This window comes from Ciconia boyciana, chromosome 9 (genome assembly GCF_034638445.1).
Source record: "Ciconia boyciana chromosome 9, ASM3463844v1, whole genome shotgun sequence".
Taxonomy (NCBI): domain Eukaryota; kingdom Metazoa; phylum Chordata; class Aves; order Ciconiiformes; family Ciconiidae; genus Ciconia; species Ciconia boyciana.
Genome location: NC_132942.1, coordinates 13021875 through 13041150, shown reverse-complemented (window position 1 = coordinate 13041150; position 19276 = coordinate 13021875). Strand labels below are relative to the sequence as shown.

Genomic DNA, 19276 nt, shown 5'->3' with positions numbered 1-19276 from the left:
GCTATTATGAGGAAACGAGACTCAGACAAAATGATTGTTGGTTAGTAGGACTATAGAAATCACTTAAGGAAAAAGGTAAAATACTGATGTGGAATGAATGCTTAAAACCCATATATGGACACATTTAAAAGGCTCTTCTGTATAGTCATTCATGTGAAGAAAAAAAAGTGTAATTATGTTTTCTAGCTCAATCTCTACTTTCCTGTAAACACCCCAAGTTTTCTAAATGACCTCAAGTGCTTTTGCATATTTTATGCAGCAATTAAACTGCATAGATCAGTCATGTTGGTAAGACCATGCACATTGCTCCTCTGGTTTTCATTACACACGTCACACCCTGACCTCCCTGCCACTGCAGTGGGAAAAAAATCACTAATAAATAGTTCAGTGCTGAGAGCACCTTGGGCACTGCACAGACACTCCTGCGGGAGTGAGAGAGATGGAAAAGAGAGTGAGGGTTGAATAAATAAGACTTTTCTTTTGGGGGCAGAGGAGGGCAGCTGATAAAAAGAAGGCTGGATGGCCCATTTCCTAACTGGAGAGGAATAACTCTGCTTGCAGAGGTAAAGTGGAGCATCTCCTGGAGGTAGTCAGGGACCGTAGTGAGCACTTCATAACAAGGGACGTGTGTAGTTCTCACTGAAGAAGATTAAAAGCTCAGAGCAGTGAGTTTTACCAGGGCAGCCTAGAAAAGAGCTTTCTTCTTGATTTAACAATGGCCTGAAAGTGTATGGGGAATACATGGAGGAGTTAGCGTGCTTTATTTTCAACCAAGCCATGGCGTTTCACTCTGTAGCTCCAGCTGACATGATATTTCATGTAGGTCTTTAACTACAAATAAGCTGTCATTTGCCTCTCCTCCTTTCTACTCTACTGATTATTCCTAGGCATAAAATCAGAGGCTGAGTGTTAAAACACTTAAAAATCAAGATGTGTTATTTTATGAGTAAACCTAACAACGTGTGTCTCAGTATAGAAACATGACAATAGGGAAGATATTATTTGATCTATGGCTTTCCAGCTGTTACCATATTCTTTTCTACTGCCACCTAAAAATATTAATCGGAAGTCAGCATTAATCCAGAAGCATTAATTTCTTTTAATGCCTTCAAATGCTACACTGCCTGTGCTGCTTCGCTTCAGACTGTGCAGATGGCAGGACAACTTCTCACAGATTCAAATCAATTACGTACTTCACTTCTGTTATAGAAACAGATTGAAATTAATTAAAGTATTGACAAGCCAGAAATAAACAGCATTCTATGTATCAAAATAACTCAGTCATATGATTAGTTTATTTGAATGCTTTTTATTTTTTAACCAAATAAATTGCGGTGGTGGGGCAGGTGAGAAGGGACAAGGTTTTCTCCTTTTATGCTGGTTTGAACCTCAGAAATGTTCTGCGAACTGACTTGCTTCCACTGATGATGTGCGGCTGAAAACGCACCACATTGCAAACAGCAGCAGCTCAAGTAGGACCATGAACGAGGAAACCAGGACTTCAGACCACCTCCTCCTGAACAAAAACTACTGCTAACATCACTGATCCTGCACCTCCGCTCCACATATCTCCGCGAGGCTGAATGCTATAGTGCTTCAGAGAATTAAGTGTTTTAAGCAGCTGATAATACTGATTAAAATCAATTGTCAAGATGAAGCAAAGAAGACAGGCTATTTAAATGTTTTAAAAATTGCCATGTGTGGGCTGCGCAGTCAATCAGTACGTGGTAGGAGCGTGCTCCCATTTGGGAGCGGGCGCACGCTGCAGCTGCCAGACGCCGTGGGACCTCAGGAGACAACGGGGCCAGAGCCATGCCTCCAGCTCTGCAAACATCTCAGGCTTTGAGACTGCCCAGATTTGGGCTGACAGGCAAGGCACGAGGGGCTCCATGTAACAAACCCAGAAAAAACGAGCTTTCTGCTGGTCCATGCAGTTTCCTTAGCTTACATCAGCAGAAGTTCCTGCCTTTTCTGGATGGAAATCGGATCTGGGGCTGAAAACTGATCCTGAACAATGCGATCCTTTACCATGATCTTCATACAGATGAAGGTCTGAGACCTCGAGAGAGAGGCAGCAGTTTGCACAGTTACATGGGAAATGTGCGACAGAGGTAGGAAACAAACCCAGACCCAGTGAGTCTCCGGGCGCTGCCTGAGCCTTAGGGCCTCTCCCCTTGCGGGGAAGTTAGGTGGGAGTCCAGTAGCCACGTCCATCTCTACTTTTCATACAATGAAGGATGAAGCCCTGGCTCTGCTCTTTCCCAGGCAGCAGATCAAGTGTTACATAATTTACACCCACATATGAACGGATATTGCTGCAAGGCTGATGCTTGTAAGTACAATCCTTAAAAACCATTAGACTGTCACCTAAAATATAAGCTAAAATTAACTTATGAAATTAGCATTAGATTAAGATCATGGTATTTACACAGAGGAAGGGCAGCTGCTGCCATTACTTTGTTTGGGATCCACAAACAACTACTGCAAGAGAGCTCTTATGCAAAGCCCTGGGCAATCACAAATTGCAATCTCACACATCTACCTGGAGTTTGCAGGACCTTGGCACTATGTTTTGTTCCTTATAATATACTGTCAAGTCTTTAAATTTTACTCCCAGTGCCCTCTTCACATGCTGAATATTCTCATTTTATTTTCACACAAATTGTGAAAATTCCACAATTTTATTTTCACTTTTTGGATATGCAGGGTCTACTTACTTTAATAGGGTTACCAAATACTCTACAACTATGAAAAAAAAATCTCTGGCTTAAGCACAGGTAGAAATTTAGGCACACTACAAAGTGCAGCAGAGATGTAGCAATCATTTCTCCTTTGTAAATGCTGAATAAAACCAAAGATCAAATGTGCCTTTAATCAGAAATGTCTTGATCAGTTCCTAATTAGAATTGCTCCTCAAAAGGAAGCCCACTGCATCTACCAACTACAGGTCAGTTTAATGAAGAACAGAAGATGATGAAAGAACCACTAAAATAAACCTGACTTTTGGTGTATATTCCACATTAATAATGTGATTACCCTCTATTTTCCAGATAAGTGCCTCTTGCCTACCTCATGTCCTACAGAAGTCTTAAACAGAGCAGGCTGTATGTTCAAATGACAAATACAACATAGCTATGCTCAGGAGATCTGATTTAATGAAGCACCTTATTTCCCAGCAGCATTCCCATTAATTGTCATTCATTTCACTTCCATATTCTACAAATGTTGAAAACAGAGTCTAGTATGTACTTTCGAACAAGAATGTTTGTAATTTAGTCATTGTACAAAAGAATTTTACTTTACAGAGACATAAGCAACATCACCAGTACACATACATGCACAACTATCTCAAGCTTTATCTCAGTAGTTTAGAAACAGGGAGTAACTTGATGCAGATCTGTGACATAACCTCCTCTGGCACAGGAGTGAGCTGGAAAAATCAAGGTTTAGACTCATGCTAAACATACTCTGAGTGCCCAGATCGCTCACAGAAATCTGTGTGATGCCTCCTGCAATAACCAGGTGCAAAACTGGGGTACACTGAGACTGATTGAGCAGAGCCTGCTACTCTTCAAGGGTGAGCTGCTGCTCCTGGGCTAAAAGCATTTGTTTCCCTGTCTTATTATAACTTTTCTCATAAAAAACAAAAAGTAAGTCCTGCCCTATCCTTGCACATTTGTTTCCCCAAAGATAACTCTTTATCAAAACACCATAATGGCAGTTCTTAGTCTTTATTGGCATTCTCGTACTGAGTTCTCATTTTCAAACCAGGGAAAACCTTTGTTCCCATCTTTGCCGAAAGCCTGGAAGTTGCAAGACTTTCAAATCAAAAAGTATGAAGGTCCTGCTCTGCTTTTGCAAGCAATATTTGCAGTCAGGGAAATATCGTTAAATGAGAGGCATTCGGTCAAGACCAGTGGAAGAGCCCTGGCATCAGGCTGTATATTAAAATATCCAGGCTGGGTACTTTTCCCACTGCTTGTTTACACCTTCGACAATAAAAGACAAATACAGCTATTGGCTATCTAACTTCTAATATTTCCTGGATAGTTTCCCAGTTTCAAGAATCTAGAGGAATGAAAGAGTTTCTTGTTGTTTCCCCTGCTAATGGAAGACTTGGCACAGACAAGATAATACATTGATTTCTGGAATGCATTTTATTTGAGACACCCCTCAGACACCCCGTGTGGCTCTGAGCCACACAAAACCAGTTCCCAGCTCATTCATTACCAGACAATAGCAGGAGGTACTTTCACTTCTTTTTTGAAGACAACATAGGACTGTATGCCCCATGAGGTTCTTTTAAGGCACAGCATGGTGGAGTTCATCTGTTCAGCTCCCAAGGTGTGTGCCTCTTGAAGTATCTGACGGAGTGATTGCCTTGTGTCCCCAGGGAACAGTGTGCCTCCTTAGTCCCTTCTCCAGTGCCACAGTTTCTGAACTGCCCAACCAGATCACTGTACCCTGACACAAAACACATCAGTCAAGCGGGATAAAAGCCATCTTTGAGATGTCATGCATTTCCAACTCTGCTACCTCAATGTGAGCTTTACCATAAAGACCAGCATTCGGTAAAGCTAATTCCAGAGGTGGCAGCCAGAAACCTTCCACCCCCGGAGCACGTGTTCATCAGCTCATTTTGTATGAACCTCACTCTTGTATTTAAGCTCCAGATAGGTGTCCTTTCTAAGCAAGGACATGGGAAGTCCTTGATTGAAGAACAGAGCACTTCTTAAATTTCTTGTTTTATTTAAACCTCTTTCTACATCCCCAGCTAAGTGCATGTTCTGAATACTCTCCACAAAAGCCTCATCACATTTCTCCCTTCAAATAATAAACAAGAGAGGATGTCAACCTGGGCAAGCAGCAGGACAGAGGAAAAGCAAACAGCTGGGACTGCTTTGTAGATGGTAAGTGCAGACACTCAGCTCAGGTGCAACCCAGATCCCACCCAGGAGTCACTACCAGCACATTTCTCTGAGGCCAGCCTAAGAAGCTTTGGAAATGTTTGTTCAATTGTGATTTCCTTTGGCTAACAAGTGCAAGAGCTTCCAGGAAGAATGTCTCACCATGCTTGTCTGCAGAAGCCCTTGAGAAAGATTCCTAGAAACAGCCGTTCCTGGAGAAGACAGCAATGCGAAGGGAGAGACCTTCTTCCCCATAAAGGAGTGAAATGACGTAGAGGTTTCTTGGTGATATCAGGTATGGACTCTCCACTCACAGGTTCTATGAACTTCAAGTTTGATCCACAACTGGGAGCTAGCTGCTGCCTCTCCCAGCTATCTCAGTGCAGGCTGATTTAAAAAATCTGTTCCAGTTTGATAACTGACCACTTGCAAATAAATTACACCCTGATATGCTGGGTACCACAGGTCTACAATTTTCTCTGCCACTGACTGAGGAAACTGGTCCAAGAACTGTGAGGGGAAAAAAGAAGAAAAGAAAAGCTCAAGAGGAAAACAGAGAGATAAAGCCAGCGGCACTGCAGTGATACTTCTCATGGTGTCCTGGTTCAAGGGTCAGCACCATCAGATAAGCTCTTCAGACTAGAAAATAAGCCATGAAGCTGCATATCAAAATGGATGACAAACTAAGAGCCCTATTGGCAATAAAACCTACTGCCCAGACATACTTGGAAACAAGCAAAGGCCTGGAGAGTTGAAATTTGATAAAACAGAGCACAAACACAGGATCAGTTTGAGGGTTTAAAAGCCTATGGAGGAAGAAAGGCTGGGCATGTCAGCTGTATCACGTGGCCTTATTTTTAAAGTTTTGAGGCAAGTGAAAAAAGAGGTAAGGTGCCTGCACCCAGCACCTTAGGTACACCTAGAAAATGGCACTGCAAATGCAATGCTCTTTTCAAGTGTCAGAGAAGGGACCGACCAAGCATAGAGGCACAAGGCTCAAAAAAAAAAAAAGACAACAGACTACAACAGCCACTTGGTTTTGTTGGTAATTTGTTCCACATCCGAGCAGGAAAACTGGCTCCCAACCTGGGGTCAGCAGATTCCTGGCAGTGCTGAGCAGCCAGGCTGCTCATCTGGGGGTAACCAGGGAAGCATGTTCCCACTGGGTTTAAGTTCTCTGCTTGGGGGTCTGCAAGGCTGTTTGAAATGCAATAGCGCCTGCCAATCACAAAGCACTGAAAACCTTAATTAGTGACATTTCTGGAAAGCTGGTGCAGTGCATTTTAACTGAGGAGAGTACTGAAAGTTAGTTTGTTTTGTGATTAATTTTCTGGCCATTTAAACTTTGTTACTAACTTCAACAGGCATTTCAGGTGAGGGACACTGTTAGCTGAATCAGTTTACAGCTTTGAGCTCCAGTGGAAACTTCTGTTTTACAGTGTGTCACCAAGAGTAATTCTAAACAGATCCTCATGTTGCTGCAAGAAGACAGCATCAATGAGGGCTTTGAGCATGGCTTACAGGGAAAAGTATAAGCAATACTAAAACACTAGGTGCCTGCATTGGACTAGACCCAGATCTGCTGGGCTCAGGAAAGCAGACTGAACAGTAGCTGAATTGCAAGCAATGAAACATGGGTTTTTTATTTTAGCTGCTAGCTCTGCCTGAGAATCACATCCCCATTATGGCCCATAAAAATGGAAATTGCAAATAATGGCAGTAATGGGACCAAATCTATTCCAGCTGCTTGGGAATGGAGAAAAAAAAAAAAAGCATTCTTCCACCCTAGCATGGCCCAAAATACCACAAAAGCAGTTTAATTCCCAAAGAAGTAAGGCAGTCTATTAATTTTCCAGGGATGTCTACCAGCGAAGAGGAGGTTCATATCTTGATGCACAAGCCCCAAAGAAGCTTCTCTGGCAGAGGCTGCAAGGGGAACGGCCCATGCCTCCCACCATCTCCTTTCCATGGAGTAACTCAAAATCTGTCTGGACTCCTGTGACATCCTCTACTTGCCCTAGTCCTCCAAATACCTGAGCCCCCAGTTTCTGAGCCCCCTGCTCAGAAACATGTCACAGCTCTTGGGCAGCTTCCTCACCACTCGGCTCTCAGTCCTGAGAATGTCTTTACTAAATTAACATGAACCAGGTCCTGCCTGCCTATCTTCTTTTGTTGGATTTATTTATTCTCCTATTACACTCCCTGTTGAGTAGACAACAGCCTGTTCTCAGATAAATCCTCAGAGCTCTCAGGAAGTTCATGAGAAGAGCAAGCCTGGACAGGTCTCTAGACTAGCCTACTGACAGTGAGCAATGAGCTGGCCCATCACCACAGCCCTATGGTCTCACTGTGGAAACAAGTAGACTTTGTATTTTCAGGTCCTGGCCTTTAAGGCAAAGTTGAACAGAACTTAAATGCCAATAGATGTAACTCTGGAGACACGGAGATGGAAAAAAAAATCATCTGAGCTCTAGGAGCCAACTGTGGGAGCTCGGGTGATTTTCCAGATTAGGCTAAGGAACTGGGGATTAAGTGAAGTGAACTGTTTACACACATTTGACATCTGGAACTGACTTCTTTTAAAAGAACTGAGAGTCATCAGGACATGCTCTTGCCCAGCACTATAACCACTGGAGTCTGCTTTTACCTCCATCTGGTACCCTCCTGGAGCAGTGACCCAAATTCCCACAGGGAGGGTGCTTGGGCTGGGAAAGTCACATAGCAAATGAACAAGCAGATACTGGGTGCATTAAAGTTTTGGGGGCATTGGAAAAGCAAGAAAAATGTCTGTGCCTACTGTTAGGTAGAAATACTCTGTGCCTATACACAGAGCCACAGTTAGAGATGAGCTATGAGATAAGTGCCCAACCTAGGGAGGGGTGACAGAAGACAGATAAGACCCCAAAACAGCCATGACATGTTTTCTCTGCTCTCATGTAGGCATGAGCTCATGTGCCCTGGGAAGGGAAGGGCCCTGCTGGATTCACTCTCCTTCACTCTGACCCATCAACAGATGGACAGCCAGATATTTAACAGCATCCTGCTCACCCCATCCCTCACTAGCAGCAAGCAGGGCCCTTTTCTTTCTCCTTCACTCCTCTCTGAGCTTACATCAATGCCAATGTGCAGTCGAAAGGTCAGCTGCTGGTCCATTTATCACAGGTACATCAGTGCAGAGCCAGAAACCCAGCTTCTGTCCCCAGCAGCCCTCTCCAATGTTGATATTCTGTTTCTAATGCTTTTTTTCTGCAAGAATGCCTTTTTTTTTTTAAGTTTCCAGATTTACTGTTCCTCAAATGTGAGAAATAGAAAGGCATCTGGCAAGTGTGAGATCAAATTCTCCCTGCAGTCCAGGTATCATATTCTGGGAACGACTCGAGTTGCATAAAGCCATATTAAGCTGTCAACGATTCAATAGAGAGCAGAAACTGCATCAACTGCAAAAAGTCACCTGCAACAGGCAGACCCTTCACCTCTCCACCTCCTATGCATGTGCTTAAAGGCAGAGTAGTCTGTCCTCCAGTTACTTGGTTTGTATTGAGGGATACAAGCACAAAAGCTGAAATTGCCTCTTTGCAAGTCCTTTTGCAAATGTGAGCCCAGCAGTTCACAGCACTAATGGCACTTTGTCTCCCCATGGGATGAGGAGGAACTCATTGCTTTGCTACATTTTTCAGCGTGCCTCAAGTTGGAGTTTTTCTTTTTGCCTTTTTTTTTAGCTTTTTTCTTTTTTAAATAACCTGCTCTACAATGGATTCACCCCCAAACGGCCAAAGACTCCCTGAAAGCTTCGTCTCCACAGGGTTCCTGTCCATCAGATGGCAAAGCTTGTGTTCAGACAACAGCCGCTTTTACTTAATGTTCTGACTTTGGGAGGCAGAGGCTGCTGGTCAGAGGACACGTGATGGCAAGTCCTCGGTTAACAGACGGGGCATGGCAGTAAGTTCAGCCAGCGACTGAGGTTCAGGCCTCTGACTGTTTGCCAGACCAGGGAGTCACACCATTGACGATTCATTGCCGCAGTACAGTAAGGGCAAAATAAATAGCTGAAAGACTGAACTAGGTAAGAAAAGGAGCACATTTCTTATCTGCATCGTAGATGCACTCTGCTCCAGGGTAATAGTCTATGAACAGTCATCTATACTACCCGATAGCAGGTCCTAGACACATGGCCAAGCAAACAGCACAAAATGTTTTGCTGCGGTGACTTTCATATCTGAGATAGCAGAAATGCTCTTTCCCAAGCAGTGAATGGCTCATTCTGCAGCTGCACACACTATTGCAGCAGGATCTGGAGTAGGTAACAGCTCGCTGCAGCTCTCAGCGTAGCAGCCCTATTCCCAAGACAGCATTCCCAGAAGAGATGTCTACCCAGGACCTCAGGATTGTCTTTCTGCACTTCTCCAAAAGCAACTCAGGGAATTTTAACTCACTGAGAGGAGAGCAAAAGCCATTAGATTTCCACCTACAGCCACTACCCTTTGGTTTTGAGACACAACATCATGCCTGTTCTGTAAGGAAACACGGCTTTGTCAATATGACTCACAGTGCCCTATTAACCCTTACACAGCTAATCCAGTCCCGTGTCTCCCACACAGCTCCAGTTTTGCAGCAGTTCTGTCCCTCAAGACACCCTAACACCCCCTCCCAGCTTCCTTACTCGCAACCTCTGAGCACAGCTGGCTCAAGAAATCCCAAACATGGAGACAAATTGCATTTTGCCAGCCTAATGCTGAGGGTGAGCCCTGAAAAGTCAAGGAGGGTGTCCTGGAAAGCCCCTGGTGCCACAGCTGCCAGCCTTGCCTTTCCAGGCAGCTGGCGTGGGCAAAAGCTGGCAACAAGGTCCAGACCATTTTCCTGCTCTGAGCAATTTGCTGCTTTCTAGGGCACCTGCCCATTTTTGCGAAGCCCTAGAGCCAGGTCTGCCCCAGGATATCCCAGGCTTTGGGACTGTTTTAACCACCTTCCACAGCCTCTTCCAGATCTTCACTAGCTGCCACTCTGTGCAGAGACACTGAAGCTAAAGAAAGGATGTGCTGAAAGACACCAAAAAGTTAATTTTTATGGCCCAACTCTTTGTCAAGGGCATTTTAATCTGAGCAGATTCCTCAGGGCACACTAATAAAAGCAGAGTGAAACATTGCAGAAGTGCATGATGGCCTTACCTCCCTGAGGGGGCTCAGCACTTGCAGACAAATGGTGGAGCTGCCCCTCTGCCTCTGCACCCCCTAACTTATTTCAGACAGTATATATGTCTCACTTGCTCCACAGCTGCCGTAAGGGAGCACACTATTAATTTGCAGAAGCTGGAGCCAGGCTTAAAAATTCCATTAATTAAGTGTTGGCGGAGGTGTTTGGAAAGACATTCTGATAAATATAGTGCTATAAAGTGTTTCCCTAGAAACTGAGGAAAAAGTTGAACAATATGAAAAGTACCCAGACTGATAACAGCTATCGCTCCTGCTGAGCGGTGCCTGGGCTGTAGGGAGCATTCAGCAGAGAGAACTTTTGCAGGGCTTTTTTGGCTACCAAGGATTTTTGGTTGGTAGCACAAAAATATGAAAGTGAGCCTCTACACCACGTCTTGCTTCCCTGTGCCTCCTGCTTCACCCCTCTTTTTGCACCCGGTATCAGCAGATGGGAAATGCTTTGCGAAGTCTATGGCTGCAGATTCAGAAATGCCCCATGCATTTTAGTGCTCCCAGCTTGTGGACCCCTTCCCAGGTGCCCCTGCTGTGCCTGACCCCCCCCAGCACCCCCAGGCATGCAGAGGCTAAACCCTACAGACCCAGCAACCAGCCGACTTTCAAATGGCTACTTATAAAATGGTTCATTTTGTTCAACAGCACAGCTTATATATGGTCATATCTACAGCTGATGTAAACAAATACTGTTAAGTTTTGCCTCATAAGGGATCTGTAGGGTTTTACTTCGCTCTTTTCTGGCACTGTGTGTTCTGCCTGCCATTATCTTCAGGAGACAGCGCACTCATCCACATCAGCTCAGCAAGCGGAACAGGACATTATATCACTTGTATACCACGGGATGAAAACACTCAGCTCTCATCTACATGCTCCTCTGATCGCTGCATGGTTCCTGCTTGGGGGACGCAGGCAGAGAAGACAGGGCTCTGTATAAAATCTTCTCAATCAGTACGTCTGTCTCCACAGAAATGCATGAGCAAGTACCTTTCTGGATGGATGCTGCAGGTATTACAGGAGGATTAGGGTTGATCTTCCCTTAGAAAGGGGACTAGGAAAAGAAGAGTGCTCTAGGCTGATTCTGACCCCTTAAATGACATTTTAGCCTGGTATTTCTCACCTAAACAGAAACGTCATCAAAGAAGTTGAGATAAACAATGATTTAATGACTCAAAGTGTAGAAACTGAAGAGGTTTTGAAAAGAGCTTGTGTATATATAAGAATAAATACTTATATTGCAACCTGCTGGAGGAATCTTAAGCTGTTTACTTTCCACGAATCCCCACCGGCAGAGCACTTGGAGCACACAAGCTCTTTCCTAAAACCCTTCTGTTTGCTACACTTCGGGTCATTAAATCAGACACTTATTTTGTTCCAACCACTCAGCACAGCCTCCCCCTTGCCCAAATGGCCACCTCTGCTTTCAGCCCAGTTTTCTGCCTGTCCTGCCTCACAGCTCAGTTCTTGGCCCCCTCAGTCCTCACTGCTGGCTGACAGCGTCCTAAGCAAGGGGAGCACAGGGACCGAGCACAGGCACACACTGACTCCTCTCCTAGGACATCCCTTAGCTGCTTCTGGGGCTTCAGGGATGGAGCTCTTTGGGTCCCTCTCTCTCCCACTACTGACTATTGCTCCTGCTTCCTCCCAGGTTTGGATGGGGAGAGGAGACCCAAGACCTTCTCTGCCTCTTTCTGCAGTCAGCCATCCTGCCAGTGTACCAGCTTTAAGTAACGAACCCATCTTAGAGGCAGCCATCAACAGCACCGCTTCTTGCAGTCCATGGAGAAAGGAGCCTCCTGAGCCAACACAGCAAGGCTCCAGATTTGGGACTCAGTCAAACATACAACTTGACTCAAGGGGGCATATCATTGAGAAGGTCTGCTGTCAGAAATAATGTTCACTATGCCTCTGTATGAGGACTTTGGGAACAGCAGCTGGGTTAAATAATGGAATTTTTTCTTTGCTTCCAAACAAACACAACTAATTCAACCAATTTGATTCCTTGTTCTCTCACCTTGCTTCTCATTTCTCAAAGTCAAGACAAGATTAATGAACCCCACACAGTACTGCTGGAGGGCTCTGCATTTTTCAGAGTACTTCAAGCCACAAAAATACCTTCAGCAACAAACTGAGAAAACTAAAGCTGATAAAGCCAAGTTTGAAAGCAATTAACATCAATCTAAAATTCAGCTGTTTTGGGGGCTCAGCTTAAAAATAAAAAGCAATTACTGTTGTGACAAACTCAAATAATACATTGCTTCTCCATAGTTGATTTAGCAAAGGGAGTCTTCCTTCACCAACAGCTACAATAAAAAGGTTTATATAAAAGCTATTTACTTGCACTGAATGTTCTCATGATTTTTTTTTCAAAAGCTTATTTCTCAAGAGCATAACAGCCTCTCCCCAACATCTGAGGAAGCAAGAAACCTTTATACAGTGTGAAGTACACAGAACAGCTCTGACCACACTTGGAAGTACCCATTCAAATAACAGAGGTTTCTCTTTGTTGCCCAAGAGCGTGAGAAGAGCTGCAGCCAGCAGAACCACAGCTCTGCTCACCCGGTCCTGGCTGTACGTGCCAGGCAGCTGTTCTTCCACTTCTCCCCTCCCACCTATGGACTTGAAGAGCAACAAGGGCTGCTAGTGCTGGAGCTTGTATGGGACTCCAGTTGTCACAGTGGGGAGAATCAGTCCGTCTTGAAGATTCGCCCAAGGACCTACAAAGAGTTTGGTGTGAGAATTAGAAAATAACCTAGTTCTCAAAGCCCAGAGCACAGCCTCTTTGGTTAAAATGCTAACAGAACTATTTTAAAAGCTGCCTGAAACACAATTGTGCGGTCAATATTTAGCATGCAATAGTAGGGTGCTTGCCCAATAGAAACATCAGCCAGCACATGAAAATCAGTTTGCAGCTTTTGAGAAATGTTCAGATTGCCTCTCATTAGTAACTGCAACTTCCCAACCTGTTGCACTGTTGTAAACCACACCAGAGCCTGCCTGTGCCAAAAGCTCTTTCAAAAAGCTTGAGCCAGTGGTTTTCAAACTGTGTCAGCAGAGCATCTCCGAGCAGTTAACTGAATAAAGCATTTGAGCACCCTGCAGCTCTAGGACAGTGGAAGGTTTTGCAGAGTTGCATCACGAAGAGTCCTCTATGGTGCCTGGTCAGCTCAAATTGAGGCAGCCCAGGAGCTAGAAATGCTGGGCTTGCCATGCAGCACCCATAGCAATGGGATGAATGAATGAACGATGAGTGCTGGAGCTCAGAGAAGGGAAAACGCACAAGAATGGCCAACCACACCATTCAGAACTGGCGCAGATTTGAGTCACCTGTGCTCCCAGCAATGTAAAGGATTTAGCTGCTACAAGGTAAGGAGAGACTGGCATGCTAACAGGAAGCTTTACTTCATTCCTGGCTACAGGGAATGCTCTGTAGTGAGATGATGAAAGTCTTACCAGAGGTCTAGGAAGGCTTTACTAGTCTTTAATAAGGCCATTGCTCACTCCCTGTGCACGGCACATTTGCAACCTACACTGGCAAGTGCCCAAGAGAAGCAGAGTCCTCCCTGTTCCGGCCTCTCTGGATTGCTCAGCGAGGTCTGCAGGTGCCGTTCTTGGTACACAGAAGCTCCTCTCACAGTTTTCATGTGGAGTTTCAGGCAGTTATTATGTACCTACCCATACTCTGTAAGAGCCAACAGCCTGGTCTGTACACAGAAAAACAAGAGTCCATGGACTCCTAGGTGACTTCTGTACACACAAACTATGTCTATTTTAGCTGGTAATTTGGCACAATGGGAGCAGATCAAAGCAGTTGGTACTGTGGCCCCTACACCTCCACTCTATGCAGGACATGGGGGGATAGTTTGGATTAGATTTAGCCCAGTCTCCCTGCCTGAATGTCCCCACCACGCCTGAATGTGGAAGCTGCATGGTTTGAGTCCATGCTTCAAAACCTTTAATCCTCATTGTGGACTGCAGAGTGCGTGGTGCAGAGCTGCTGGTTTAATATCTTCCAAGAGGAATGCAGTTCACAAGTCCCCTCGCTAAGTGCTATGCGATCTGAACTGATACACCACATGTGGGGATGACAGGGGGATTCACCTTACTGCTGTTCTGCACCAAAATGGAAGCATAGGCACAGGAAAACAAACTGCAGCAAAGCCATCTCTGTACATATTTTCCATTTGTGCCTGAAGAGATTCAGCCTTTTTCCACTTTCTCTGAGGCTGTCAAAATCATTGTGTTTGTATGAAACTTAAATTGTCTAGTGCACCAAAAACCAGAAAAACTGAAAAAGAGAAGTGCAAAAATGTCTTGGAGGTTTGTACAAATTTACAAGAACCATGGGCAAACGCCTTGTCATGAGCAGGCAGGACAGCAGCCTGCTTGCTAAAACCCTTGCACCAGCTCTAGCTCGAAACAGAAGATTCAACGTGGTACGTTGCAACCTTCAGATGGAGGAAGAGGTTTGTGCCACTGAGGGTAGCAGTGAAGGCATTTGCAGCAGCTCCTGCCCTTTGGCCGGAGGGCACCAGCAGCAAACAGCCTACGGTTCACTACGTGCCTGCTGTGCTAGAGCAGGTCAGTGGGAACAACTGCTGTGCTCGTTTGTAGTGTGCCCGACTAATATTTTTATAAAGTTGTTGGAAATGAAGAGAATAAAGGGAACAGCTTTTTTTTCCATACTCTAACCAACTAATATTTTTATAAAGTTGTTGGAAATGAAGAGACTAAAAGGAACAGCGCTTTTTTTCCATACTCTAACCAATTCAAGTGTTCGAGTTTTCATTCCAAACCACTTGACAGTATCTCATTAACCTACTGCCTATAATAAATGCGTTCAATAACAATCACCAAGTCACACGAAATTAAAAAATTCTATAAAATATAAGTCGGAAATACTTGCGAGGTAATTTATTTTTCTACTCTAGAATTAAGAGAAAATGAGGTCTGCCACCCCCCCTTGGCTGTGATAAATACAAGTCCCAAAGCAGACTGTCTAAAAATTTCCAGGAATGTCTCTAACCTCACACTGCAGCCTTTGTAAAATTCATAACCAAATTTTTCCACAGAAATAAAACATTTGTACAGTTGAATCTGCCTGCAATGCTTCAGGCAGCCACAGAGATGTAAAGCCGCTCGTCAGTTGGCATCTGCTGGGCTATCTCATCAAAACCTGTCGAGGGCAGGAGCCCTGCGCCCACAGCCATCCCAGCTGGCTGGAGCAGGACAACTGCGGCAGTTGTTGCTCTGAACCGAAGAGCAACTTGCTGTTTCCACAGGGCTCAGCTCTAAACAAAGCCAACCGGTCCCTCTCTCCCCCCATCCCGCTGTTGTCCCCATGTTGTCAAAGCATCTCCCATTTCCCCAGGCTGTGCTCCCCTTCTCGTGCAGACTTCCCACCAGAGCACCCCTGAGCCCTGCAGGGATGGGGAGGGGGGACCCAAGTGCTCCCACCTCTCAGACTCACCACGTGCAGCTCTGGAAAACAACACGTGGAAGCCCCTGGCTTTGACAGAAAACATTCAGTATTTCACATTTCAGCAAAAAAGCTGAAATCACGGCAGATAAGGGAGCAATATTAGCTACTTACTGGTAGCTGACAAGCAAAGCTCTCAAAACCAAAAATTCGTGGTTTGGAAAAGTGTGGAGTCAAAATAAAATCCTATGCCTACCACGAACTCTGTTTATGCAAGCAATCCCACAAAATGAAGGACCACCTTAGCCCAGCTCAGAAAGAGCCCCTAGGAACAAAAGAGTAAAATCATTCCTGAAGTATAACAAAGTGAGATCTGACCACAGTGTTTGATCAAAACAGCTGGGGAACAGTGAATCAACATTGATTCAGGAGAGCTTTCAAATGCCCATGGATTTTCATTCATTAGATCCAGAGGAATACCTTGTGTTGCCTCTTTTAACATCTAAATGGGTAGTTGGATGAAATAGTCCACCAAATGAGAACTTCCCCTCAGAGATCCTTCCACTGCCCTGTCAGGGTCAGACCACGCCAGCCGGCCGCACTAACCAGTCTCCAGAAGAAAGCAGTCTCTTGAGGGACTCCTTCCAAAAAACCTTTCCCCAGGCCTGTGCAATGGGCATTTTCCACAGCAAGCTGACCAAAGGAGACCCCCAGCTCTGCCCTTGCTCCGGCACCCCCCGAGCACCCCAATCCCCTTCCTCCCAAGCACTTCTCATTGCATTCAGGCTACATCACATATTGGAAAGTATCACAAGTAGGCAGAGAAAGCCTAATTCTGATAGGAATCAGTTTTATTTGGGTTTGGTTTTTGGGGTTGGGGGAAGGGTGGGCTTTTGGCTGGGTTTTTTTTTTTTTTGGATCAGGATTAGAGCTGATTGGAAATATAGTAAAATTCAAAAATAGGAAGAAACAGATAATGATCTGTTGGTTCCTACAAATAATGAATTACAAAACTCCAATAGCTCACTTCAAAACATCCATGCATGGTCAGACCTACGCAGTGTCTGTCTCCACCAGTGGCAAATATCACGTTACTGAAAAAAATATATGGGTATGGTAAATATAATGTCACACTTCCCTCCCAGTGTAGCCTCCCTGTGCCCAGGCACTTGTGGTTCATGCACTCGCTGAGCCAGTTTCTCTGTGCCCCTTGGTGTCTATGAACTGACAGATTTTCCTTCTATGAATGATGAAATGTATAGTGGGGAATTTTTTTCACCGTAGTGAGAAACAGAAGATTTTTTCCTAGTGTCTTTAGAGGAAGGAAAAGATTGTAGGGAAAATTGCCTGGTGTCAGCACCTTAATTCCCTTTACAGAGAAACAGCAGTAGCCTACGCATTTAACTACACTTCTGGTATTAAAAAGGCAAGACAAATTTCATTAAGCAGAACACATCACCTCTCAGCATTGATTACCGGGTTATAAATGCGACTTGCTAAGTGTGCATTAAAGCAGCAACCTGGAGTTGCTGGTGACTTTTCCAACACTTGAGTAAGTGAATGAAGACCAGAGATGTTCTCTCTGATAGTATAGCACTTTGAGGAGGCTCATTAAGAACAGAAATTGTCTTTGAAAATGTATTATCTCACTCTGTGCATGCAACTGGAGAGAGTGGGTTGTGGCTTGCACGGAGGTACGTCCCAACCTGAAAGCCCAAGAGCTACAAAGCTGTGAGGACAGGGTGGCACAACAAGATCCCCTTTGAGGTGCAAGACCCTGTTCCCCCCTTTTCTATACTGCGTTTCCTCCTGCCCTCTGTTTGGTAATGCCTTAGGGAAAGGTTTCCTGGAAGACCAGAATACATACATTTGATCTGTCTCTATCAGAGCAATTTTCTCCAAGACATTTCCCCAGGTACTTGCCACTTGAGTGTCCAGGCAGGGGAAGGGTGAAGAATTACTCCCTGGAATAAAAACCTGAGACATCAAAAAGATACTCCCTGAGTGGATTTTAAGAAAACTCTTTGTGGAAACGTTCCCCTCTCATTGCAACTGGAATATTGCTTTCTCCTGTGTCTGGGCCAGCAACATGGGTTTGGTCAGAAGTTTGATGTCCTTGTGTGAAGTGGGTTTGGTGGGTCTCAGTTCAGCTCCCCACACAGTTCAGCATCACCGACAGCCTGGCCAGTCAAAAGGCCAAGAAACAAAAGGGACAAATCCTAGTCCTACAGAAAAACCCTGCAGATCACACCTGAGGGAGAATGGCAGAGACGATGCCAGCCCTGTGTCCCGGGGACAGGATCTCCAGCCTTTTGGAACAATTTCTGTTGGCATCACACTTCCAGGATCAAAATGATCCATACTGAAATTTGTCTCTCACTGATACCAGTAGTGTGCCCAGGGGTTTGAAATGACTGCAGAGATGTCATTTTTTTTCCTTGCCCCAGTATAGGGCAGCAGAGATGAGGCTGTAAGGTTTTAGACCATTGCACCAAAAAGAAAAAAAAACTAGGATCAGACTTTTAGTAGGCACAGATGGGCTTGTGCCTGGTCTTTGATGGGGCCCTATCCATCCTACTGCAAGGAAGTCCTTGAGTTGGCTACACCACATCTGACATTTACAGAAGCTCCAGGAAACCCCAAACCAGGCATTGCTGCATAAGCAGAGACCTTCATCTACAGGCAAACAGAAAATACCATCCTGCAGCTTTGCAAACACACCGTACAGCCGCTGCCCCCCTGCAGCTCACCAGCTGGATGAGACACGGTATAGGAGGAGCTGTGTAGTTTATCGTACCTCACATTAACATCAAGTTCTTCCATCACAGGCAATAGGCATAGGTAGCTAGGAGTTCAATGTCCATAGAAGAGACCTCGTCCTGCAGTTGAGAGAGTTAGAAAGGACAGTTGTAAGTTCCAGGATCTCTCACAGATGCACATTTACCCCAGTGAAGATACCCATATGCTGCATTTAGCCCCTCTGGTCTGGCTTCTCTTGAAAACAGAAGTTATGGAGACATGTCCAAATGAAGTCATACCATTGCATAGAGCTGTCATAACACAATTTTCTGTTATCTGCCCTGACATATTTGTATTTCACAACACAAAGGTGCATGCCTGGAGGCATGAAATCAAGCTGAAGTGATAGATAACCCTTTGTGGTTGCGTATACGCCACCCATTCATGTATAACCTAGGGCTAACAGAGTGCTTCAAGGTCCCAGGGGAACACTGGCTCTACTGAAAACAACAAAAAAAATTCCCCCTTTCATGAGCGAAGTCAGGTCTTCACCTGGAAGTTAAGACCAATCTTTAATGCACTCCATGATCATCACTTCTCCTGGGGACTTCTTGGATTTAGATTCCCAGAGGATTGTTTCAACTGCAGCAAGGTGGTAAAATACTGTAAGGACTGCTACACTGGCACAGAGAAAAGGTTCTTCTGGCCAAATATTCAGTTTCCATAGGGGTGAGGAGAAGCTGCATAGGCAGAAGTCATAAGAAACAATGCACAGGACACAGATCACATCTAAGACTGTATCTGTCACAGTCCTCTGCAGACAGCTTGTGTCACTTGTTGAAAAATCCCATTCTGTGTAGTGCCTCCTCAAATGGTAACAGCTCCTTCCCTCTAATTACCACAAATGAGTTAGTAGGGAAATCATTTCAAAAGACACAATCCCAAAGCATTATACCAGTACACACAGCATACCATGCTGTACCCAGTGAGCTCTGGGTGCTGGTGTGGAA

At 44.9% G+C, this 19276-nt stretch overlaps 1 protein-coding gene across 1 annotated transcript in view; it reads right to left on the bottom strand.

The window, feature by feature from the left end:
* HTR4 (5-hydroxytryptamine receptor 4) overlaps positions 1-18401 on the bottom strand; it is a 98513-nt gene extending 80112 nt beyond the window's left edge. The window contains exon 1 of the mRNA XM_072873511.1: positions 18325-18401. Within this exon, the coding sequence (XP_072729612.1) occupies positions 18325-18350 (26 nt within the window). The 5' untranslated portion in view covers positions 18351-18401. The remainder of the gene's footprint in view (positions 1-18324) is intronic.
* Positions 18402-19276: the final 875 nt, after the last annotated feature.